Source organism: Anolis sagrei, chromosome 3, assembly GCF_037176765.1.
Source record: "Anolis sagrei isolate rAnoSag1 chromosome 3, rAnoSag1.mat, whole genome shotgun sequence".
Taxonomy (NCBI): Eukaryota; Metazoa; Chordata; class Lepidosauria; order Squamata; family Dactyloidae; genus Anolis; species Anolis sagrei.
The window spans coordinates 228,630,647-228,651,855 of record NC_090023.1 but is presented as its reverse complement, the minus strand read 5'-3'; the positions used below and the strand labels follow the sequence as shown (position 1 = coordinate 228,651,855).

The window sequence follows — 21,209 nt, the reverse complement described above, 5'->3', positions numbered from 1 at the left end:
TGGTTGGCAAGATCTTGTTCTCTGACTGCATACATTATATGACTCTAAATGGCTTTTGTATTCTAGTGGCTGATTGTAGAGGTGACTTTACTATAGGCTAACAACACCTGAGCAATTGTTATTGTGTGTCTCCAAGTCCTTTCTGAAATATGATGACCCAAGGATGACTTACCTGATCCCCACATTATATTTTTTTGTGCCTTTTTTTTTTTAGACTTTTCAGTCATTATGCATTTTTTTAATGTTAGTATTTTTGGAGGTTGCATTGGTCAGATTTCCTTTGTTTATGTATACTACACAGTTAGGGTGTTTACTATTTTCTTCAAGCTTTATTTTGTGAACTGCCCAGGGTGCTTACCCAGAATTTTAGTATCATTATTACTCTTATTTCATTATAAAATAATGTCATAGTTGAGAACCACTGACTAATTTTGATACTTCATTAAAAGTAAGACTAAAACGAGTTTGGTCATTTCCCTCTTTTCTCTACATCAAGAAAATCAGCATCAGTTTGACAAGGGGTGTGAGATTTTCTCATGGGAAAAAGAAAGCAGTACATTCTATGATCTTAGAGAACTTTTTTGTAGGTCTATATACAGTGGGGAATTCTGGTCAAAATGTTTTAGTAAGGAGTATTCACTTACTGGACATACAAAAAGCATGCTCTCATATTGGACAGACACAATGATAAATGTAACCTTTTAATTCCTTCTTTCTTATTTCAATACAGTCATTTATCCACTCTTTCCAACCAGTGCTCAGTTTCTTTTTCTTGTCATATAACTGGATTTTACATTTTGAATTTGACAGCAGTATTTTTCCATTGTATATATCAGCCACTTAAAAAGAGTGGAATATGAATAGCAACCATAATTGAGGAAATTAAGGTCTTTGCCTTTTGGGGACAAGTTGCAAATTACTTTTCACTGAAAAATAAGGAATTTGGTAAAGTTGGAGGGTTGGCTTATTGCCTGAGACAAGAATCAAAGCAATTGCATCATTACTTTCCTAGGATGACATTCAATTATTTAAACAGATTACATCGTTTGAAAGGTGGCTGGATGCCCACATGGTTTAATCACTGGACTTTCTTTAAGTTTTTATCACTTCACAAATAAACATCTTTTGAGTCCCCCGCCCCCAAAAAAGCATTTCATTTGAAAGTTTAGTCATGCTGATAGCAGTCCACAGTTACTTGAGAAGCCAGTAACAATAATTCTCCTTTTGAAACACACTCAGTCCCCATCTACAGTGCCATATAAAATCCAGATTATCTGCTTTGAACTGGATTATATGACAGTGTAGATTAATATAATCCAATACAAAGCAAAAAAAATCTGGATTTTATATGGCACTGTAGATGGGGCCTCAGAGCCTTTTAAAAAGACAACATTGGAGGAATTATCAGTTTAGATTTTGAGGATTAGTAGAGCTACATTTGCTGTAGAAATGCAAATAAGATAGTAATGTACAGGATGTTTATTAGTTTGACAATTATAAGCACTCTCCTGGAAGTTATCCCTTTTTCTCGCCTTTTATTTTATTTTAGTTGTATATAGTTATAGTTAGATTTCTTCTTTTTTCTTGTAATTATTTTTAAGTGGTAGTTTTAGTTTTGGTTTGTGTATTTTACCTATCCTAAAACCAATCTCAGCAGCATCTTCTTTAGGACTTGCAGTGGATGCTTTAGTTTCCTCAGCTTATGCCAAGGTACATTGTATTTAGTGTACAGGACATGATCTTTTCAATGTTTTTAAAAATGTTGTGGTGAGTTATGTTTGCATCAGAACCATTCACAGGATGTGGAAGATTTAAGCTTTTGCCAACCTAGTCTTTTTTCTTATTTGTCTTTACCCACACAAGGGGTTAAAACAGGGAGGATGCCAGTGGTTCCAATGATGTTATATCTTATCATTTCATGCAACTGTTATGTATATTATACAGATAGTTATGTGATTGAATATAAAGCATTTGAAAGTGATCCATATGAAATGCTTTATATAGAAATAAAATGATAAGAGCAGCAACTTGCCCCCCTTTCTTTTACTTGAAATGAGAGTCATTTGGAGCAGAAACATCATATTTGTCATAATTTTCCACTAAGCGAATTAGCAACCTTAGACAGTAGATGTCATAAAAGGACCTCAGACTCTTAGCTACTGCCTTTGTGATTACAAAGAAGAAACACTTATAAGGTATTCTGCCTTCTGCACCAAAATAATGTGAATGTCTGAACTATTCACCTTGACCAAAGCAGGAGTGTGGCACCATTTATTGTCATGCCTCATGTAATAATAATCATCATCATCATCATCATCATCATCATCATCATCTTTATTTATATCCTGCCCCCTCTCCAAAAGGACTTGGGGTGGTTGACAACAAAATTAAATCGTAACACATACATACGATTCCCCCCACCTCCACCCCGACAGTAACTCCAGTCATATCTAACTCTGGGGATTGGTGCTCATCTCCAATTCTAAGCTGAAGAGCCAGCGTTGTCCATAGATACCTCCAAGGTCATGTGGCCGGCATGACTGCATGGAGCACCATTACCTTCCCGCTGAAGTGTTACCTATTGATCTACTCACATTTCCATGTTTTTGAACTGCTAGGTTGGCAGAAGATGAGACTAACAGTGGGAGATCACACCGCTCCCAGGATTCAAACCTGCTACCTTTCGGTCAGCAAGTTCAGCAGTTCAGCAGTTTAATCCACTGCGCTACCTAAGCAAAAGCAAAAAGACTGGACATTATATATAACCAACAAGGTTAAATTAACATAACAGTATCACAATAAATACACAGTTTTAAAAAATATACTTGGTTTAAAAACATATTGCACCCCCAAGGCAAAACCAGGTAAAAACCAATAGGTATTTGACAAAGCTGAAATACCACCATCATATTAAGTAATAATCATCCATTTTAGAAAGCTGGCTTCCATATCCAGGTTTTTAGTTATTTTCTAAAGGTAGCTAGAGAGGGAGAGCATTCCGAAGCCTAGGGGCCACCATTTAGAAGGCCCTTTCTGAGATGGCCACCATTGAGAAGGCCAAGAAGGTATTTATTTATTTATTTCCTATATTTATACCCCGCCCTTCTAACCCCCAAGGGGGGATTCAGGGCAGTCTCACAAAAGCACCATACGGTGTCGCCATCATAAAACAATCAACAGTACATTAAAATATTTAAAAATATTAAAACAATATTTAAAACAATTGATTAACACACGCCTATTAAAAATTGGAATCCAAAATCCAGTCCAGGTCAAATCATTGCCATAAGTGTTAAAATCTTCTTTCACTTGCTGCTCACTGATTGAACACTTGGTCCCATAGCCAGGTCTAACAAAAAAGTGTTGTTTTTGTCCTGGATTAGCATTCATTCAAAATTGTTCTGTGTGATAAAGGGAAACACTTTATGACAGCCACAGGTTTCTCACATAATAGTCTATTTTCCATATATGATATATATCTATATCTATATCTATATCTATCTATCTATATATATATATATATATATATATATATGTAAACTATGTAAAACACCATCTTTCTCTCCCCCCCCCCCTTCTGTGGGTGTTCAAATATTTTAGGAGGGTTAATTTTTCTTAATTCCTTGAGTGTTTCTCTGTTACATGGTTATATCAGTCTGATACCACTTTAACTGTGAGTGTTCCATCTTCAGATTTGCTTTAACATTTCTAAATCAATAGAGCTGTTTTTGGCAGTGGAGTGGCCGGAGAAGCTTTGTGTACAGTTTGCGCATGATGTACCCATGTGCCCATGAAATTTTATGTCATGTTAGCTAATAGGATTAAGTATTTCTGAAATACTGCAATTTTGACCTTTCATATATAATCTTCTATATGCCTTCTGAAAAACAAATATGGTTTTATTCATTGCTGTAATGGGCTTTGTACAATGTGCTGGGTTTTTCAATCTGTTATTTTTGTTTATATGGAGTACTATATATAACTATAGCAAGCTACCCTGAGGCCCAAACTGGAAAAGGATGCTGATTATGATGATGTTTTCTTAACAATCTATGCCCCCAAATGGCATTTTTCAATTCAAGAAACACGTGGCTTTTTTTGTGAGTACGTGCAAAATTGGTTTCTGCAATTTGTGTTTTTTTTACACAGAATGATTCCTCTGCAACACTCTGAGCTGTTCACAAATGGGAAGACTATTGTAGAGTAATATTTGTTGTCTCCTGTGCAGGAAGAACACTGCAGCAATTACATGTCCTTGCTTTCAAGGATGAAATAATCAGGAATTTACATTCCTACACCCACCTTCTCTGTCCTTCGTAATTTGCTTTAATATGTCTTTGTGGTAATATACCATTGGCCATATTGGAGAGGCTGATGGAAGTTTTAAGCCAAAATATATTGAAGACTAAAAGCTCTCCTACTATGCTCTAATGTAATGTATCATATATTTTGTGAGATGGACATGAAACTAAACATTGTTTTCCAGATGTCAGACTGCAACTTCTAACCAATAGAGCCAGTGGTCAAGAATGCTGGGAAATGTAGTCCACAATCCAAAGACATGTATTTTGCTTAGACATTAAACAAACAGTACATTTTCAAATTTATCAATAGAAATTAAGCTCTGAAAGTAATTACATGACTTGGCACTTAACCAGACAAATATTGTGTTCTGGTCCTGCTGGGTAACTGATTTGTTGCTATCTGTGATTCATTTATGGGGTGTTAAATAATGTATTCAAACAAACTTGGCACAAATTCCTATCACTTCTACATAATGGCATTTGCAAATTATAGTCTAGCCTGCCAAATAGTGAAAAGCAGACTAATTGAGTTAATGATTATTCACAGAACTGGAGTGGAAAGACCTTTATGCTCGTGGAAGGGAAATTAATGTTGTATTTAATTTATAAAAGATATTAAACTAATCCACAGTTCAAAGATCTCTGGCAATTGTGATGGAAAGAATGCCAGAAATGGTGCTGGATTTTTATTTTATGTTATTTTTAAATGAAGAGAGAGTATAGTGGTCCAGCAATCAAGTATATTTGTACCTTCAGCTGAGCAAAAATATTTGCTAGAGCTTTTAATGATTATAATTGCCATATGTAAACTGCAATATAATAGGTGTTTGCTTAGTCTCATATATCAAGTCTCTCTGATGGTAGGAAAATTATATAGGAAATAACAAATGGTGGAGAACAGCACTTATGTGTTCATCTCATACTCTGAATATATGATTTACCTCTGCCATTGTCTTTCCACCATTGCCCAATTTGCTGTCTTTCTCCTTAGAGACATAATAATTCTTCACATTATCAGAGAGCATGTGTGAGTTAGAACTGGGGCTGCTCCTACTCATCATTACACCTCTGATTACTTTGTGTTCTGTTGAAGGTGTGACCATAATTCTGTAAGTGTAGGATTAAATGTAAACACCTGAGCTTGGGAGTAGACTCCAATGGTGTGACCCTTCTCTTTCTTCAAATTTCTTCTTAATTTTTAAAAAATTTGGTTTTAGTATAGAGCTCTGAAAAGCCACTGCTTATGACGTTGTAGGCCTAGAAATCAATTAATGTGAAGGAGAGACATAAGTGTGCCTCTTTTAATAGTGCAAGGGGCTGTTCTGTAGCCCTTTGTGCAATATCCAAAAATGTCGCCCTTACAACTGTCAAGCTCTTGGAGAGATGAGTGTTGCATCTTATTGGGTGAGAGGGGAAGAAGAAGAAAAGAAGGCAATTCAGATGCTGGAACTCAGAGAAAGGAATGGCAGGGTACACTCCACCAACGAGTACCATTTCCTCCATGTCCCTAAGCTGTGCTAAACTGGTACTTTATTACCCTGTAAGCCTTCCTGTTCCTTTCCTTCCCCACCACCACCACCAGCCACTTCTGGGACTTGATAGTGGTGAGGTGTGTGGGGCTGAATGACATGTAAAGGACTAGAAAGTGACCATTTGTACCCCATCCAAAAGTACACATATTTGGAGTTGGACATGGAACCACCTGAATAGAGCATTATGCTCCACCTCTTGATGTAGTTACTAACTACTGTATACGTAATTCTAATGTTAGATATAGTACCTGCAAGTTGCTACATTACTATTGAGGGATCTTGTAATAACTTCCAAGTTCTGTTTACATATAGTCCTCCATTGTGTTTTAGCACTACATGTATGTGATTCCTTTGTTTCAGGTGAGTGGAGTAACCCAAGGAATGGCACAAACACGAGAGCAACGAGTCCTGATCATGGTGGTTGTGATGATCATTTGCTTTCTGCTTTGCTGGCTACCTTATGGGATTGTGGCTCTGATTGCAACATTTGGAAAACCCGGCTTAGTTACTCCCTCTGCCAGTATCATTCCTTCAGTCCTTGCAAAGAGCAGCACCGTCTACAACCCAGTCATCTACATCTTTTTGAACAAACAGGTAAACAAAACTCACATTGAGACGGGGAAGGAAATGACAAATATATTTGACTGCAGTGGCCATTTGTCAAATAATTATTTACCCAGAACAAACAGCTATAAAGAAGACTTACTTGTTTGTACTGGCTCAGGGTATTAAATCAGGAAAACCCAATAATGTGACATGAAGTCTGGGTGCTTCAATAATAATTTATGTATTTCCTTTTACAGCTGAGAATAATAGGGCAACCCCTCAGGGAAATTTTACAAAGTTATGTCTTTAACATTTATTAGACACAGACTTTTGAATAAAAGTAGCAATCTTTAAAGAAAATTTGGACTGTTGAAAGACAAAAAAATAGCCCACTTGGATTGTTACATATCTTTCTTCTGGGTATTATATCACTTAAGCAAATCTATTACATTGAAATAAAATAATGGAAGAATGGCAACAAGCAAAAGAAGAATTGTGCATTTTTCTTGAGCATGTGCCTTTATAACAACATCTACTAACTGATCTGTCAGATCTTGTTTCCTCACACCATATGTGGGCCTGACAAACTCAGAGAGCTCGTAGTTTGAACTCCATGGGAAGTGGCAACACTTTTATCTGTCATGCATGTGTGTTTGACAGAGTTATTGATCATCACATTGTGTACTCTTTCTTGGGCTCTATAAAGTATTCCAGGAGTTCATAGTCCATTCCAAAATTGAAGCAGCCAATTGAGACTTACATCTGAGAAAACCTGTTGCAGAGTGCTTAGGTGACAACTTTTCCACCATGTCAATATTTGGTCACTGCTGGGTTTTTTTATAAAGCCCACTAAAGAAGTTACATTAATGGACCCTAAATTTGTGTGGGAGCTATTTTTTTCACATAGATGCTAAGAGACTCACCACTCTTGAGTATTTATCCACTTCAATCCACTTTAAATGCTGTGACTCCCCTCCTGCAGAGTTCTGGGGTTTGTAGTTTAGGAAGGCCCAGGGCTTCTGTAGATGAACAGTTTTAAAGCCCCTCTCCTAAACTACAAGCCTCAGAATTCTGCAGGAGGCACTAAATAATATATTACTTAGTGCCAACAAACTGCTGCAACTAGCACTAAAAATCAGGGGCTCTCAAAGTTTTGCAGTTACTGAGTCCTTTTTGAAGCAAAAGTTTCTCATGGATGCCCAATGATGTTTTTATATTATATATTACATAATATATAATGTATATGTATCAGCAATAGGAGCAACACCAGAGGCCATCCAGTCCAACCCCCTTCTGCCATGCAGGAAAAGCAAAAACGAAGCACCCCCTGAGAAATGGGAGAGAAAATAGGTTTTTGGAAGCAAGGTGGGTGAATAGGGAAGGATCTGGGCTGCGAGGAAGGTGAGGAAAAAAGGCTTTTGGTGGCAAGGGAGGCAGGGGGAGGAGCAGCAAAGAGGAAGGAAAGCTTGGAGGGAGAGGAGGGGAGGTAGGATGATGTCGAAACCGTGGAGCCCCTTAGCATGATCATTGGAGCCTCAAGGGCTCCATGGACCACACTTTGAGAACTGCTGCTCTAGCCCCTTTCCACTACCCTTTCTCTGTCAGTGCTGATAAAATCCTACTCACGAAACAAGGAGGAAATAGAGAACTGAATGCATAAAAAATCTTTATTTGAGGCTTTTTTACTTAAGGTATGCATGTGAAGTAAACCTCTCACATAATTCCCTAAGTTTATGGAAGAAGAAAGATTTACTATATCTTTACGAGAACATGCAAACTGTGGTATGGGGCTCCATAGCCATATACTAAGGGGAATGAGGATATTGCTCTGGCAGATGAGAATTTCTCACCCCCACCTATGAAATTTTCAATCAGTTAGAAAATTTCTAACATTTCAGGGAATGAGTCACTGAAAATCGTTCATGTCTAGGCTTCTTTCATTTGCTGTGTTTGCATCCCTTGCTAATTATGCCTGGCCCTTTTATTTTCATGCCTAAAACATATTTCCAAATGCGTAACTGAAATATTAGCATACTGCAATGTTAGGAAATTGGGGACTGAAAAAATATTGCATTTGGTCAGGCAGATTTCTTGTTGGGAGAGGGGAACATTGCCTTCATCCTCCCTGCCTCACTAACATGCTGCTGCAGTATTAGATAAACGACCTCATCACACTTCCCTAAATCAGCATCCTAGGACGTTTCCACCCTGTCTTGGGGATGGGAACCCCTTGCCGACCATCACACGATATTGTGTGATTTCTGGCAAAAGCCCCACCCCCAACTGGGGTAGAAGCATCAATGGATTCTTCACCCTCAACACAGGAGAATTAACGTGTTGTGCTGGCTCCAATTGAGCCAGAACGGATCCTCTACAGAAGGGTGATGCTCCCTATGTGTAATGAGGGAAGCATCACCAAGAGTGAGCTGTGAGCAGGGTGAAAGATTCACCCTGCTGCCCCTCTCTTTTCTCACCAAAACCAGGCAAGGTGGGATGCTTCACCTGGTCTTTGTGATGGGGCTCTTAGAAGACAGTAGTCCCCCCATATTTTCAGTTTTGAATTGTGTGGATTTGATTCTTCATAGATTGAACTCAACATGTGTTCTCTAGAAATCTCCTCTAGAAATCTTTATTTCCCTTTTTTTCACTTTCATGGGGGTCCTGTGCCCTTAACCACAATGAATGTAGAGGGTTAATTATATTAACTCTTTACACTCTTGTGTATGATTCTCCTGCTTTCATGTTAATGCTATCTCAAATATCAAAGAATGTGTAATTTCTTGCTGGAAGCCCTGTCCTTAATAGATCTCATATGATGAAAACGGACTGAAACAATATATCTGGGCAATGTCACATGTTTGTTTGTTTGTTTTTTTACCTAATTTTGCACTTATCTTTAAATTCAGATGTGCATTTTTGGGTGTTGTATGTATTCTTCATTAAATTGATGTCTTTCCGTGATAGCAAAAACTGTCTCACAGAGAGGGTGATGTAGAAGATATAGGACCAAGAAAGGAAATTACTGCAGTCTCAGATTGAAGAGGAGGAGGAGGAGAATTTGGTGGGGCTACTTAGAATAGCTTTCTCCAGCATATAAAATAATCTTAGAAATATCATGAATGAAAAAGGATAAGTCATTAGGGGTTCATGAGTGCAACATTTCACAAATTCCTGGTTTTATGGCATCATTCACACACAAAGATAGTGGAAAATATTTTTTAGTATCAACCAATTATTTTGGGTTTCATATAAGGGCATTCTGCAGAGAAATATCAACTGAGCAAGAATAATTGTCTCCATAAGCTGTGAGGCTGATGAGTAACGCTTGTATTTTCTGCTATTTTTGGACATAAAAGATATTGTTAACTCACTACTTTGTGAATTATTTCACAGTTCTACAAAATACCCTATTGGGGAACCTGAGCTAGCTGGCTTTTATATGAAAAAAGTATTTTTACTGTCATCTTTGTCAGTATAGCACAACCTTTCAGTATACAGAGATTTTGCTTTTGATCATGCCAACAATAATAAAAACATAATCAAGAGGTTAGCTCATCCGTTGCATTAGCAACAGCTAGTTCTTAAGCTGTTATGGTTTAGTAGCCATTGCAGTATCCCCAGTCCAGTAATAAAGTTTGTATGTGGCAAGCAGCTTTTATTTTTTCTCCCCTCGACCCCAATGTGGTTTTAAATTGTGTTTATTAGGTTGTTTTACTGTGGTAATAATTTTAATTTATTATTATTATTATTATTATTATTATTATTATTATTTGAAACACAACAAGATAAGCACACAGCAAACAAGATCACTATGCTGGTTGTTGTATTGGATCACAAGCTGGACACTTCTCAAGTGTCTAGGACTATGTGATGCATTGGTGAAGAATATGTGCAGATCCCAGTAAGGTGGCCTTCTGCAGCTGACAGATGGTAATTTTGTCAGCTCAGATTGCGTTTAAGTGCAGGCCAAGATCTTTAGGCACTGCACCCAGTGTGCCAATCACCACTGGAACCACCTTGACTGGCTTGTGCCAGAGTCTTTACAGTTTAATCTTTAAATCCTCATATCATGTCAGTTTTTCCAGTTGTTTCTCTTCAATTCTGCTGTCGCCTGGAATTGCAACTTCGACAATCCATACTTGGTTTTTTAACACGATCGTGAGGTCAAGAGTATTGTGGTCCAAAACTCTGTCAGTCTGAATTCAGAAGTCCCAGAGTAGCTTGACATGTTTATTTTTCTGTAACATTTTCAGGCTTGTGATATCACCAGTTCTTTGTCACAGGCAGATGGTATTTGCGGCACAAGTTCCAATGGATCATCAGAGCAACGGTGTTATGCCTCTGCTTGTAATCTGTCTGTGCAATCTTCTTGCAGCAGCTGAGGATGTGATCTATTGTTTCATCTGCTTCCTTGCAGAGTCTACATTTGGGATCTTTTCAATTTTGGCTTTGATGACAATTATTATTATTATTATTATTATTATTATTATTATTAAATAGTATTGGGAAAAAGTGGGATATAGGATGAAAAAAGATAAATACATAGGAATTTCAAAACAGCATTTTCTATTCAGATGTGGGCACATAAGCAAACATTATTCAAGGTTACCTTTATCTGAACCTTCAGATAAACAAAAATATTTCACGGTCAGCATAACAATTCCCCTACAAATGCACAGTGTCAATGTATGGCACACATTTGACACTGAATATTTTACTATCAATCTATTCTTCTTGGCATTGTTGTTACTTGTCAAATCAGCTTTACTTGAGATGAACCTCAGATAACTGACCTCCAAGACCCACATTCATCATCAGTGCCCATTGCTTCTTTTGTTGAGTCAAGCCTTATGTAGCGTGGAGTTCATCCTTTCTTACTCCCTACCAGTTTATCAAGTATTATTGTCTTTCCAGAAAGTTGTGTAATCTCAAGAATTGACCAAGTGCACTAGTCTCAGTTTAGTTATTGTGGTATTTAATGAGTGTTCATGGTTAATTTGCTTTATTTGTCTTTTTGACAGCTTATTATGGAATTCACAGGACCACATTTAACATGAATTGATTTTCGGCACCACTTTTAATATGAGTTAATCTTCATCCAGTCAGGTTTCTTCATTGTCCAGCTTTCACAAACTCCATAGAAATACTCTGGCATTAATGATCCAGAACTTGGTATTGAATGATACATTTGCTGCGAGTGATTCTGATTTACTTATATTCAATAAAGTTGCATTAAAAGACTTCATGAGTAGAGCTGCAAAACTCAAGATCTTTTGTAGAGTATTAGAAATAAAAGAGAGAAACTTCTGCCTACCTTAGATCAAAAGGCAGTGTTTCTGGACTTTTCTAACCCCTTAATAAAGTTCCTCATGTTGTAGTGACCCCCAACAATAAAATTATTTTCATTGCTTCTTCATAACTGTAATTTTGCTACTGTTATGAATCGTAATGCAAATATCTGATGTGCAGTATGTATTTTCATTTGGTACAAATACTTGATATGCCCAAATCTGAGTACTGGTGGCATTGCGGGGAGGGCGGGATTGATTTATAGTTGCTGGGATTTATAGTTCAACTACAATCAAGGAGCATTCTGAACTCCACCAACAATGGAATTGAACCCTAAACCTGGCACACAGAACTCTCATGACAAACAGGAAATACGGGAAGGGTTTGGTAGGCATTGACCTTGAGCTTTGGTTTTGTAGTTCACCTACATCCAGAGAGCACTGTGGAATCAAAAAATGATAGATCTGGACCAAACTTGGCACGAATACTCAATATGCCCAAATATGAACACTGGTGGAATTTGGGGACAATAGATCTTGACATTTGGGAATTGTAGTTGCTGGGATTTATAGTTCGCCTACAAAGAGCATTCTGAAGCCCACCAATGATAGAATTGGGCCAATCATCCCACACAGAACCCCCATTACCAACATAAAATACTGTGTATTCTGATGGTCTTTGGTGACCCCTCTGACACCCCCTTGTGACCCCCCCCCCCAGGGTCCCGACCCCTAGGTTGAGAAACACTGTCCAAGGGGGTATTTAACGAGGTAAATATTTTTCTATGGAAATGGTGGCTTCCTTATGGTGGTTCTGTCCACTCCCTGAGACCATACTGTGAACATAATATATTACTCTCATCAGTATAAACTTGACAGGAGGATACTATTTAGCATGGAGCTGTCTTGAATATTTCTGTGCTCTACATAGGAGTTCTCCTGGATGACAACTGTGAAGCTTCATCATGCGAATTGAACACATCTGGGTTTTTCCCTTGTGCATTATTTTGGGGAAATGTAGGTCAGCAATCAAAGGCAAGAGGGTTGTTACCACAGAGATTAGGCATGAGGCCAAGGAATAAACTTATTATAGGCTAATGCCATCAGTTATTGGCTGAATAAAAGACTAAATGTAAAGTGACAATTTTATGTCACTAAAGCCTTTTCCTTTTCCTACATCCATCAGTGTCAGAGCAAAAGGAAATTGTGAAAGGATTGAAGGATTAATATAAGACAGATCATTCAAGTTGTCTTTGGGGAACACTTCCCATGTCAATGTTTCTTCAGAGGAACCCCCACATATCTTTCCCGGAAACACAAGAAATCACAGGAAATTCTAGGGCATATTGTATTCTATTTTGATGGAAGCAGAATGACATGGTGCGGTAGCACTTAAGCTTATTGGTAGCTTGTCTGAAGACATTCTAACAGTTGCTCTAGAACAGGGGTCCCCAAACTAAGGCCCGCGGGCCATATCCGGCCCCCCAGGGGCATTTATCCGGCCCGCGCTGGGTCACCGTGCCCTGAAGGGCTGCCCCTCCCAAGGGCAGCAAGAAAGGGCCGGATAAATGGGCGCCGTCAAAGCCGGGGGGGGGGGGGGGAGAGCTGGTCACCGGTGTCTGGAGGAGGAGCAGGAGCAGGAGGCTGGGGAGGAGGAAGAAGCAGAGCTGGGCTCCCCTTCTCCACTCGGCCCTCCTGGCTTTAGCTTCCGGCAGGCAGCTCACGCAGGGCTGGTCTAGCAGCATTGCCTGCTCTGGGAGTTGGAGCAGTCACTTATCTACGCTGCCCAGGCAGCAGCGCCCCTTCCACTCTTCCTTCTCCAGCTGGCCATCGAGGAGGAGGAGGAAGAAGAGGAGGAGTGTTGCTGCAGTTTCTTCTCTTCTTCTTTCTCTTCCTCTTCGATGGCCAGTTGGAGGAAGGAGGAGGAAGAAGAGGAGAAGGGCCGCTGCTGCCTTTCTCCCCCCCCCCCCCCCCTCCAACTGGCCATTGAAGAGGAAGAGTAGGAAGAAGAGAAGAAACGCAGCAGCGCCCCTTCTCCTCCTCTTCTTCCCCCTCCTGTTCCAGCTGGCCATCAAGGAGGAGGAGAAGGAAGAGGAGAAGGGGTGTTGCTGCAGTTTCTTCTCTTCTTCCTCCTTTTCCTCTTCCATGGCCAGTTGGAGGAAGGAGGAGGAGGAAGAGGAGAAGGGCCGCTGCTTCCTTTCTCTCCCCCCCCTCCAACTGGTCATTGAAGAAGAAGAGGAGGAAGAAGAGAAGAAACGCAGTAGCGCCCCTTCTCCTTCTCTTCCTCCTCCTGTTCCAGCTGGCCATTGAGGAAGAGGAGGAGGAAGAAGAGGAGAAGGGATGTTGCTGCAGTTTCTTCTCTTCTTCCCCCTCTTCCTTTTCGATGACCAGTTGGAGGAAGGAGGAGGAAGAAGAGGAGAAGGGCTGCTGCTGCCTTTCTCCTCCCCCTCCTCCAAATGGCCATTGAAGAGGAGAAGAAGAGAAGAAACGCAGCGCCCCCCTTCTCCTTCTCTTCCTCCTCCTCCTGTTTCAGCTGGCCATCGAGGAGGAGGAAGAAGAAGAGGAGAAGGGGCGCTGCTGCAGCTTCTTCTCTTTTTCCTCTTCTTCCACTTCGATGGCCAGTTGGAGGAAGGAGGAGGAAGAAGAGGAGAAGGCCACTGCTGCCTTTCTCCTCCCCCTCCTCCAACTGGCCATTGAAGAGGAAGAGGAGGAAGAAGAGAAGAAACCCAGCAGCGCTCCTTCTCCTTCTTCCTCCTCCTCCTCCAATTGGCTCTCCAGAAGGAAGAGGAGGAAGAAGAGGAGAAAGGGTGCTGCTGCTGTTTCTTCTTTTCTTCCTCCTCCTTCTCCAGCTGGCCAACCAGGCAGGTTGGGAGCTGGTGAATCGCGGGAGGGGGAGTCTCCTCAGTGCTTCCATTTCCCTCCCCTGATCCACCAGCTACCTGGGGTCGCCTCCTCTCTCCCTTCTGCCCACCAGAAGGGAGACCTGGAAAGTGGGGAGGGGAATGGAAGTGTGGAGGAGAGCCCCCTCCCACAATCAAGCAGCTGCCCCCCTGCTTCCATTCTCCCCCCTGCTTTCCAGGTCTCCCTTCTGGGGATGGGGGAGAGGAGGAGGAGGCGACCCCAGGCTTTTCTCTCCTTGGCTGAGCCAGACAACACCTTCCTCTCTTCCCACCTCAGTCCCCCCCCCCCACTTTTCTAGCACCCCTTTCCCACCCCAGTATTCCCTTTTTCTAGTTTCCCCCTTCCTATCCCAGTCTTTACTACCCCCATTCCCCAGTCCCTCTCACTCCACTTTCCATCCCAGCCTCTCCCAGGTTCCAGCCTCTCTTTCCCATTTCAGTCTTGCCCCCTTTCCCACTGCAGTTTCCCACTTTCCAGCCTGAGCCTCCCTTTCCATCCCAACCTTTCCTAGTTTCCAGACCCCCTTTTCCATCTCAATCTTTCCTCCTTCCCCAGTTGCCCCCTTCCCACCCTAATCTGTCCTGCTTTTCCAGATATCCCCCTTTCACCTCATTTTTCCACTTTTTCTAACACCCCTTCCAATTCTTTCTCTCTCACCCCTTCCCCACTCAGTCTTTTCTCTATTGTTATTACATGTATTACTTTAACTATAGTCCAGCCCTCCAATGGTCTGAGGGACAGTGAACTGGCCCCCTGTTTAAAAGGTTTGAGGACCCCTGCTCTAGAACTATGGGGAATACATAATGCCTTTTTCACCTGCAAAACCAGAATGTTTTATTTTGTCCCACACATGCAATATATATTTCATATATATGACTGGATAAGTATCACAGGAATAGGAAAAAAGGAATGCCCTCTTTTTGTGTAATCCTGAGCAGGGAAAAGCATTGAATTGGATATGCCAAATGAATGAAAGATTAGATAGATTGGCCTTTCCTCATCATAAAAATCCCAGTTTTCCTGTGAACCTACTCTCTGGCCTACTGAGATTATTTCTAAATGTTAGGTTAATCCATAATAAAACAACCACCACCTATGATTAAAGGCTGATTTGGTATATATTACTGAGGCTCTGGTAGATGAGGTCAGTTGGATGGACTTATCTCAGATTTGTCTACCCATATGGCCAGTGCAGCACCATGGAAAGAAGTCTCCATCATCCATATATCTCACAAGGAAAACTACCCACAGTGGTGCCATTATTGGGGGATTGTACCTTGAGTTAGACCAAAGAAGCATAATTGGGATACTGCTAGTATACTGCATATACCACTCCACAACAGTGTTCCTGCCCAAGCTTACCAAAGGAGTTTGGAGATGTTGCTGGAGAACTTAAGGATGGACTGGGGGCAATGTAAGGAATGTTTCTTTTCAAGATTAATGCAATCTCAATTCTATTTCAAAATTGCCATGAAAGTTATAAAGATGCATATTAAAAAAATGCCATGATAAGGAAAAAATATATCTAAAGGAAATACAATTCCTTATTTTGTACTCAGAAAATCAAATATGTATTTTATAAGTAATCATGCAAAGTGTGATATATGTCATATGATGTTTTAGATAGAAAATTGTATTGTTCTTCTTCCTTAATGTGTGACCCACTATCTCAGCAGGAAATAATCAAAATTTTAAACAAAACAGCTCAACCTGGCCTCAAAACAATAAACCTGTGAGTCCAAAAATCCCATATCTTTTTTCCAATTGACAACTCAGTTCAGCAATTGCAAAGATTAATCCATGTATTTCACGGAAAGCCTAAGATTTTCTGGTGTGGGATTATCCTGAACAAGACGCATCTCAATTTATCAAACAGAGTTATTATCTATTAAAACCACTATGCTCCTATCAGATGTTTGAGTCAGAGTTAGAAATTGTTTGTCTTCTGCAAAAGTACACATATTTATTGCTTTACCTGCATATCAAATAATTATTTTCAATGGGAGTTTTGCAATAATAATTAATCTTGTGAAAGCATATGCCCAATTTTTAATACCAGAGACTGATATCTCTGTTAAGATTTAAACCTGGAAATGTTTCATTGAATGACCTCAAGACCTCAAGTGAATCAGAAGTAAAGCAGGGAAGTGCAACTAGTGGGCCTGATCCAGTTCCATAATTGTGCTGCATATAGGCTACACACATACATGCTCATAATAAAAATAATTAATCATAATTATTGATTTAATCCAATTGCGAATATGAATTAGAGCAGACCATTTAATTAATGAAATATACATAATTGTTGACTAAGTTCCCATTGATTCAAATAATTTGCTCTAGTTTGCCTTAAGAATTTACTTTAGGCTATGATAATAATGCAAGTTGATGACAGAATGGGGCAAGACTTTTGGAATTGCAGCTCCTTGATGTTTGAATTCCTTCTTAAAGGTAGTCAGACTAACCCAGTCTCCAGTGGTTTTTAAGTAGGTTTCTTCTGTTTTTAAAAAAACATTTTGATACTGTTTTGGAGTGTGGTGGAAGTTCCTTCTTTGGAGGCTTTTAAACAGATGCTGAATGGAAATCTATCAGAAGTACTTTGATTGTGCTTTTCTTGCATGACAGGGGGTTGGACTAAATGGCCCATGTGTTCTCTTCCAACTTTATGATTCTATGGTTCTATGATACTGATTTTCACTATTATTGCTGGTTGTGAATGTTTAGTTTTAGGACCTCATCATATGGAGGTCCCCGATCCAGGTGACACTGGGGGGACTTGCCGTGGCTCATGGCAAATCTGGTGTGAGGCATTGGAAACCCATCATCCCATGCCCCACATTGCTCCTAGCTCATCTCATGGGGGGAAGCATAGCCATCTCGCTCCCCCTCCTCCCCCGTTGTTTCCTGTGCAACACAGGAAGCCTCCCATGTTACTAGCGCTGCCTCTTACAGCACTTTGACTTCACTTGAGGCACTGAGCCCTGCTGGAAGTAGATCAACGTCACATGATGGGAACCGTGCCTCAAGTGAAGTAGAAGTGTCATAGTATGGGAAATTTTGCCAATCTGATGAGCTCGTTCATTAAGATTAATGTGTTCTTATTATTGTTAGGCTTTATATTGGTTTTAAAAATTATTGAATATCTTACCAGCACCAAAGGCAAGTCTAGAAATATTCTTACAAAAATAAACAATCTGGCTCCCCATCCTAACATCTGGGAAGTGCAATCTCAAGTCTTGAGCTGCTGATTCAGGCTGAAATATCTTGAGTCTTTAGGAATACAAATACTGGAATGATGTGAAACTGTTTTTTATTACACAACAGAAGTTCATCAGTAATACCGGCAAACATTTATGTGAAGTGTCCCCGGTTTGTTGAGAGCTAGATTTATCCCTAATGAAGTTTTATAAACAAAGTTATATATTTTCAGCTCTTGCTGGTAATGGTCTGGCATTTTCACCCATTTGAAATGAATTGTTCTTGAATTGTGATGGGCTATTAGTTGCCTCATATTCTAAAAAAGAGTACCCTGAGCATAGTATCAGCATGAAATAAGCACAGTGGGGCTGCTTCCAGATGGAAGATTCCTAGTGCTACCATTCAAAGTGCATTGTGCAGCTATTCAATCATTTCCTTTCTTAATGGATTATATTTTGTTAAAAGAGAAGAAGTAGCAGCAGTAGTGAAACAACTCGTGAGGGTTACAAATAGAAATCAGCTGCTGCCATCCTGTTTTGCAGTTATAGATTCATAAACAAGGATGCATCTACACTGTATAATTAATGCAGTTTGACACTAGCGCTATGGAATCATGGCAGTTTGTGTTCCTTGCCAAAGAGTGTTTGTGCCTCATTAAGCTGCAAAACCCAGGAATCCATAGTGTTGATCAATGATAAAGTGGTGTCAAACTGCTTTAATTCTACAATGTAGATGCACCCCTAGAGTTACTGATCTATATCTGCTCTTTATTTAGTTAGGCTATGAACATTATCACCTGAGGCAGGCAAACTGGCTGGTCTGTCATGTTTGGTGATGATCCCTATGATATGACGCCATATAAATCCTACCACTGTTTTGCGCCCCTCCCCTCCATGAGCCCCCATCTCCCATTTCTGAGTAAGACCTATCAATTGATTCCAGCAACATTCCCATCACCTACTTTGGTGCAATGGGTCTCTTCTGCTTCTGTCCTGGCATGCCAGTTAGTAATGTGGCCTCAGGAGGTGGGATTCTTCTCTTCTGCTACCTCTCCTTTTCCCTTACTATTCCCAAACTGTTTTTCTTTTCTTTTATGGATATATTTGACTTTTTGTGTTTCAATGCTGAAATTGAACTACTGTGCTAAAAATAAATTTTGAAAAATAAACAATGTGTAATAATACAAAAAGGCAAGATTCTTCCAGCTTTACCTTCAGGTAACCAGCTGACTTGTGGTGACAATATGAATTTCATAGGATTTTCTAAGGCAAGGACTATTCGGAAATGAATTTTTCTTTGCTTTAAGATTAGATGGGATCTGATGGCTTTAAAGTGTTTAGGTTTTACATACTTGAAAAATCAGTCTTCTGGAATCTTAGAATCATATAATTGAGGACTTGAAGGAGATCTTAAGAATCATCTCATCTTACTTCCTTACTTTCTTACTTAGGCAATCACTTGTAGCCAGAGGATGATGGGCCTGCAAGTGTAGTGTCTTGGTGGTGGGTCTGTAGGTGGCTGTGGAGACCTATTCTTGATCCGCATGTTCTACCACAGTGAGGACATTGGTTTCTAGGTGGAAGGCAGTCCCGGTCAGGGTTTGCTTGACGTGCCTTCCTCTTGGCACGTTCCTCTCTTTTGCCCTCTATTCATGCCTCTTTGAATTCTACAGCACTGCTAGTCACAGCTGAATTCCAGTTAGAGCATTCAAAGGCCAGGGCTTCCCAGTTCTCAGTGTCTATGCCACAGTTTTTAAAGTTAGCTTTAAGCCCATTTTTAAATTTCTTTTCCTGTCCACCAACATTACATTTCCTGTTCTTGATTTGGGACTATAGTAACTTCTTTGGGAGATGGTTTTCGAGCATTCAGACAACATGGTCAGTCCAACAGAGTTGATGGCGTAGGAGCATTGCTTCGGTCCTGATGGTCTTTGCTTCTTCTAGCACACTGACATTTGTCTGTCAGTCTTCCCAAGAGGTTTTCAGGTTTTATCAGAGGCAACACTGATGGAATTGTTCCAGGAGTTGAGTGTGACATCTGTAGACAGTTCACATTTCACAGGCATACAGCAGGGTTGGGAGGACAATAGCTTTATAAACAAGCACCTTGGTCTCCCTACAGATGCCCCGGTCCTCAAACACTGTGCTTCAATCTGAAAAAATCTGCACTTGCAGAGTCCAGGTGGTGTTGTATTTCAGTGTCAATGTTGACTTTTGTGGAGAGGTGGCTGCCAAGGTAGTGGAAATGGTCAACATTTTCCAATGTTACACCATTAAACTGTATTTCTCAGGTTCCATCTCATCTAGCGCTCTGCCACTTCAGAAATTTGCAAGGTTCTGTGATAAACCTCGAATGAACAAGAGAGTACACTATCTTCCGGAGTAATCTGGATAATCTCAGTGGCCCCTGCAGAAGATCAAGAAAGGTCAACAGAAAAATATTCATAGTGATAATCTTGAGAGCCCTTGGTTTGTGCAACAGTAGACTCTATAATCTATATCCAAAGTGCAAAATTTAAATGTTCCCAGATGGTTAAAACACACTATATTATACAAGCATCTGTTCTTGCATCTGTCACTAATTTCAGTCCCCTATTTGATCTGACACTGAAGACACAGTGAAGAATTGTGTAACTGACAAGTATATTTTAATTACAATCCCTTTAAATTCAGACAGATGCCACAGAAATGTGTACATCAGAGAATTTACCAACACATCTGAGATGTATGCAAAGTTTTCCTTTCTCAGTCTTTATGGACAGCATCATTCTTCCTGCCATAGTAAAAGTCTATAGAGAAAAAACAAACCCTCTCCCTCTTTCTTCATCTTCAATCTCTCTCTCCTTTTTCAGCCTTCATATCCACAGGTTCTGTATATGTGAATTCAAATATTCATCACTTGAAAATACCCCACCACCACCCCCAAATCCAAAAAGCAAACCTTGATTTTACTAGGTTCTTGTGGGTTTTTTCGGGCTATAGAGCCATGTTCTAGAGGCATTTCTCCTGACGTTTCGCCTGCATCTATGGTAAGCATCCTCAGAGGTAGCTGAGGATGCTCACTACCTCTGAGGATGCTTGCCATAGATGCAGGCGAAACGTCAGGAGAAATGCCTCTAGAACATGGCTCTATAGCCCGAAAAAACCCACAAGAACCCAGTGATTCCAGCCATGAAAGCCTTTGACAATACCTTGATTTTACTATTTTATAGAAGGCACATTATCTTACTATGTATCTATGGGACTTGAGTATCCAAGGATGTTGGTTTCCAAACTCCAGAGGATATCAATGTGCCTCTGAGGGTGTCTGCCATAGATGCAGGTGAAACGTCATGAGAGAATGCTTCTAGAACATGGCCATACAGCCTGAAAAACTACAACAACCTGATGTCTGATCTATCAAGCAAGCCTGCAAAGAATGGATTTTGAAAATTACAGGCC

General features: G+C 40.1%; 1 protein-coding gene across 2 annotated transcripts in view; it reads left to right on the top strand.

The window, feature by feature from the left end:
- The window catches only part of LOC132770702 (vertebrate ancient opsin-like), a 153,603-nt gene that overhangs the window by 81,740 nt on the left and 50,654 nt on the right, over window positions 1-21,209 (top strand). For both annotated transcript variants that reach the window (XM_060767932.2, XM_067465948.1), the window contains one exon: window positions 6,197-6,430. In XM_060767932.2, the coding sequence (XP_060623915.1) occupies window positions 6,197-6,430 (234 nt within the window). The remainder of the gene's footprint in view (window positions 1-6,196; window positions 6,431-21,209) is intronic.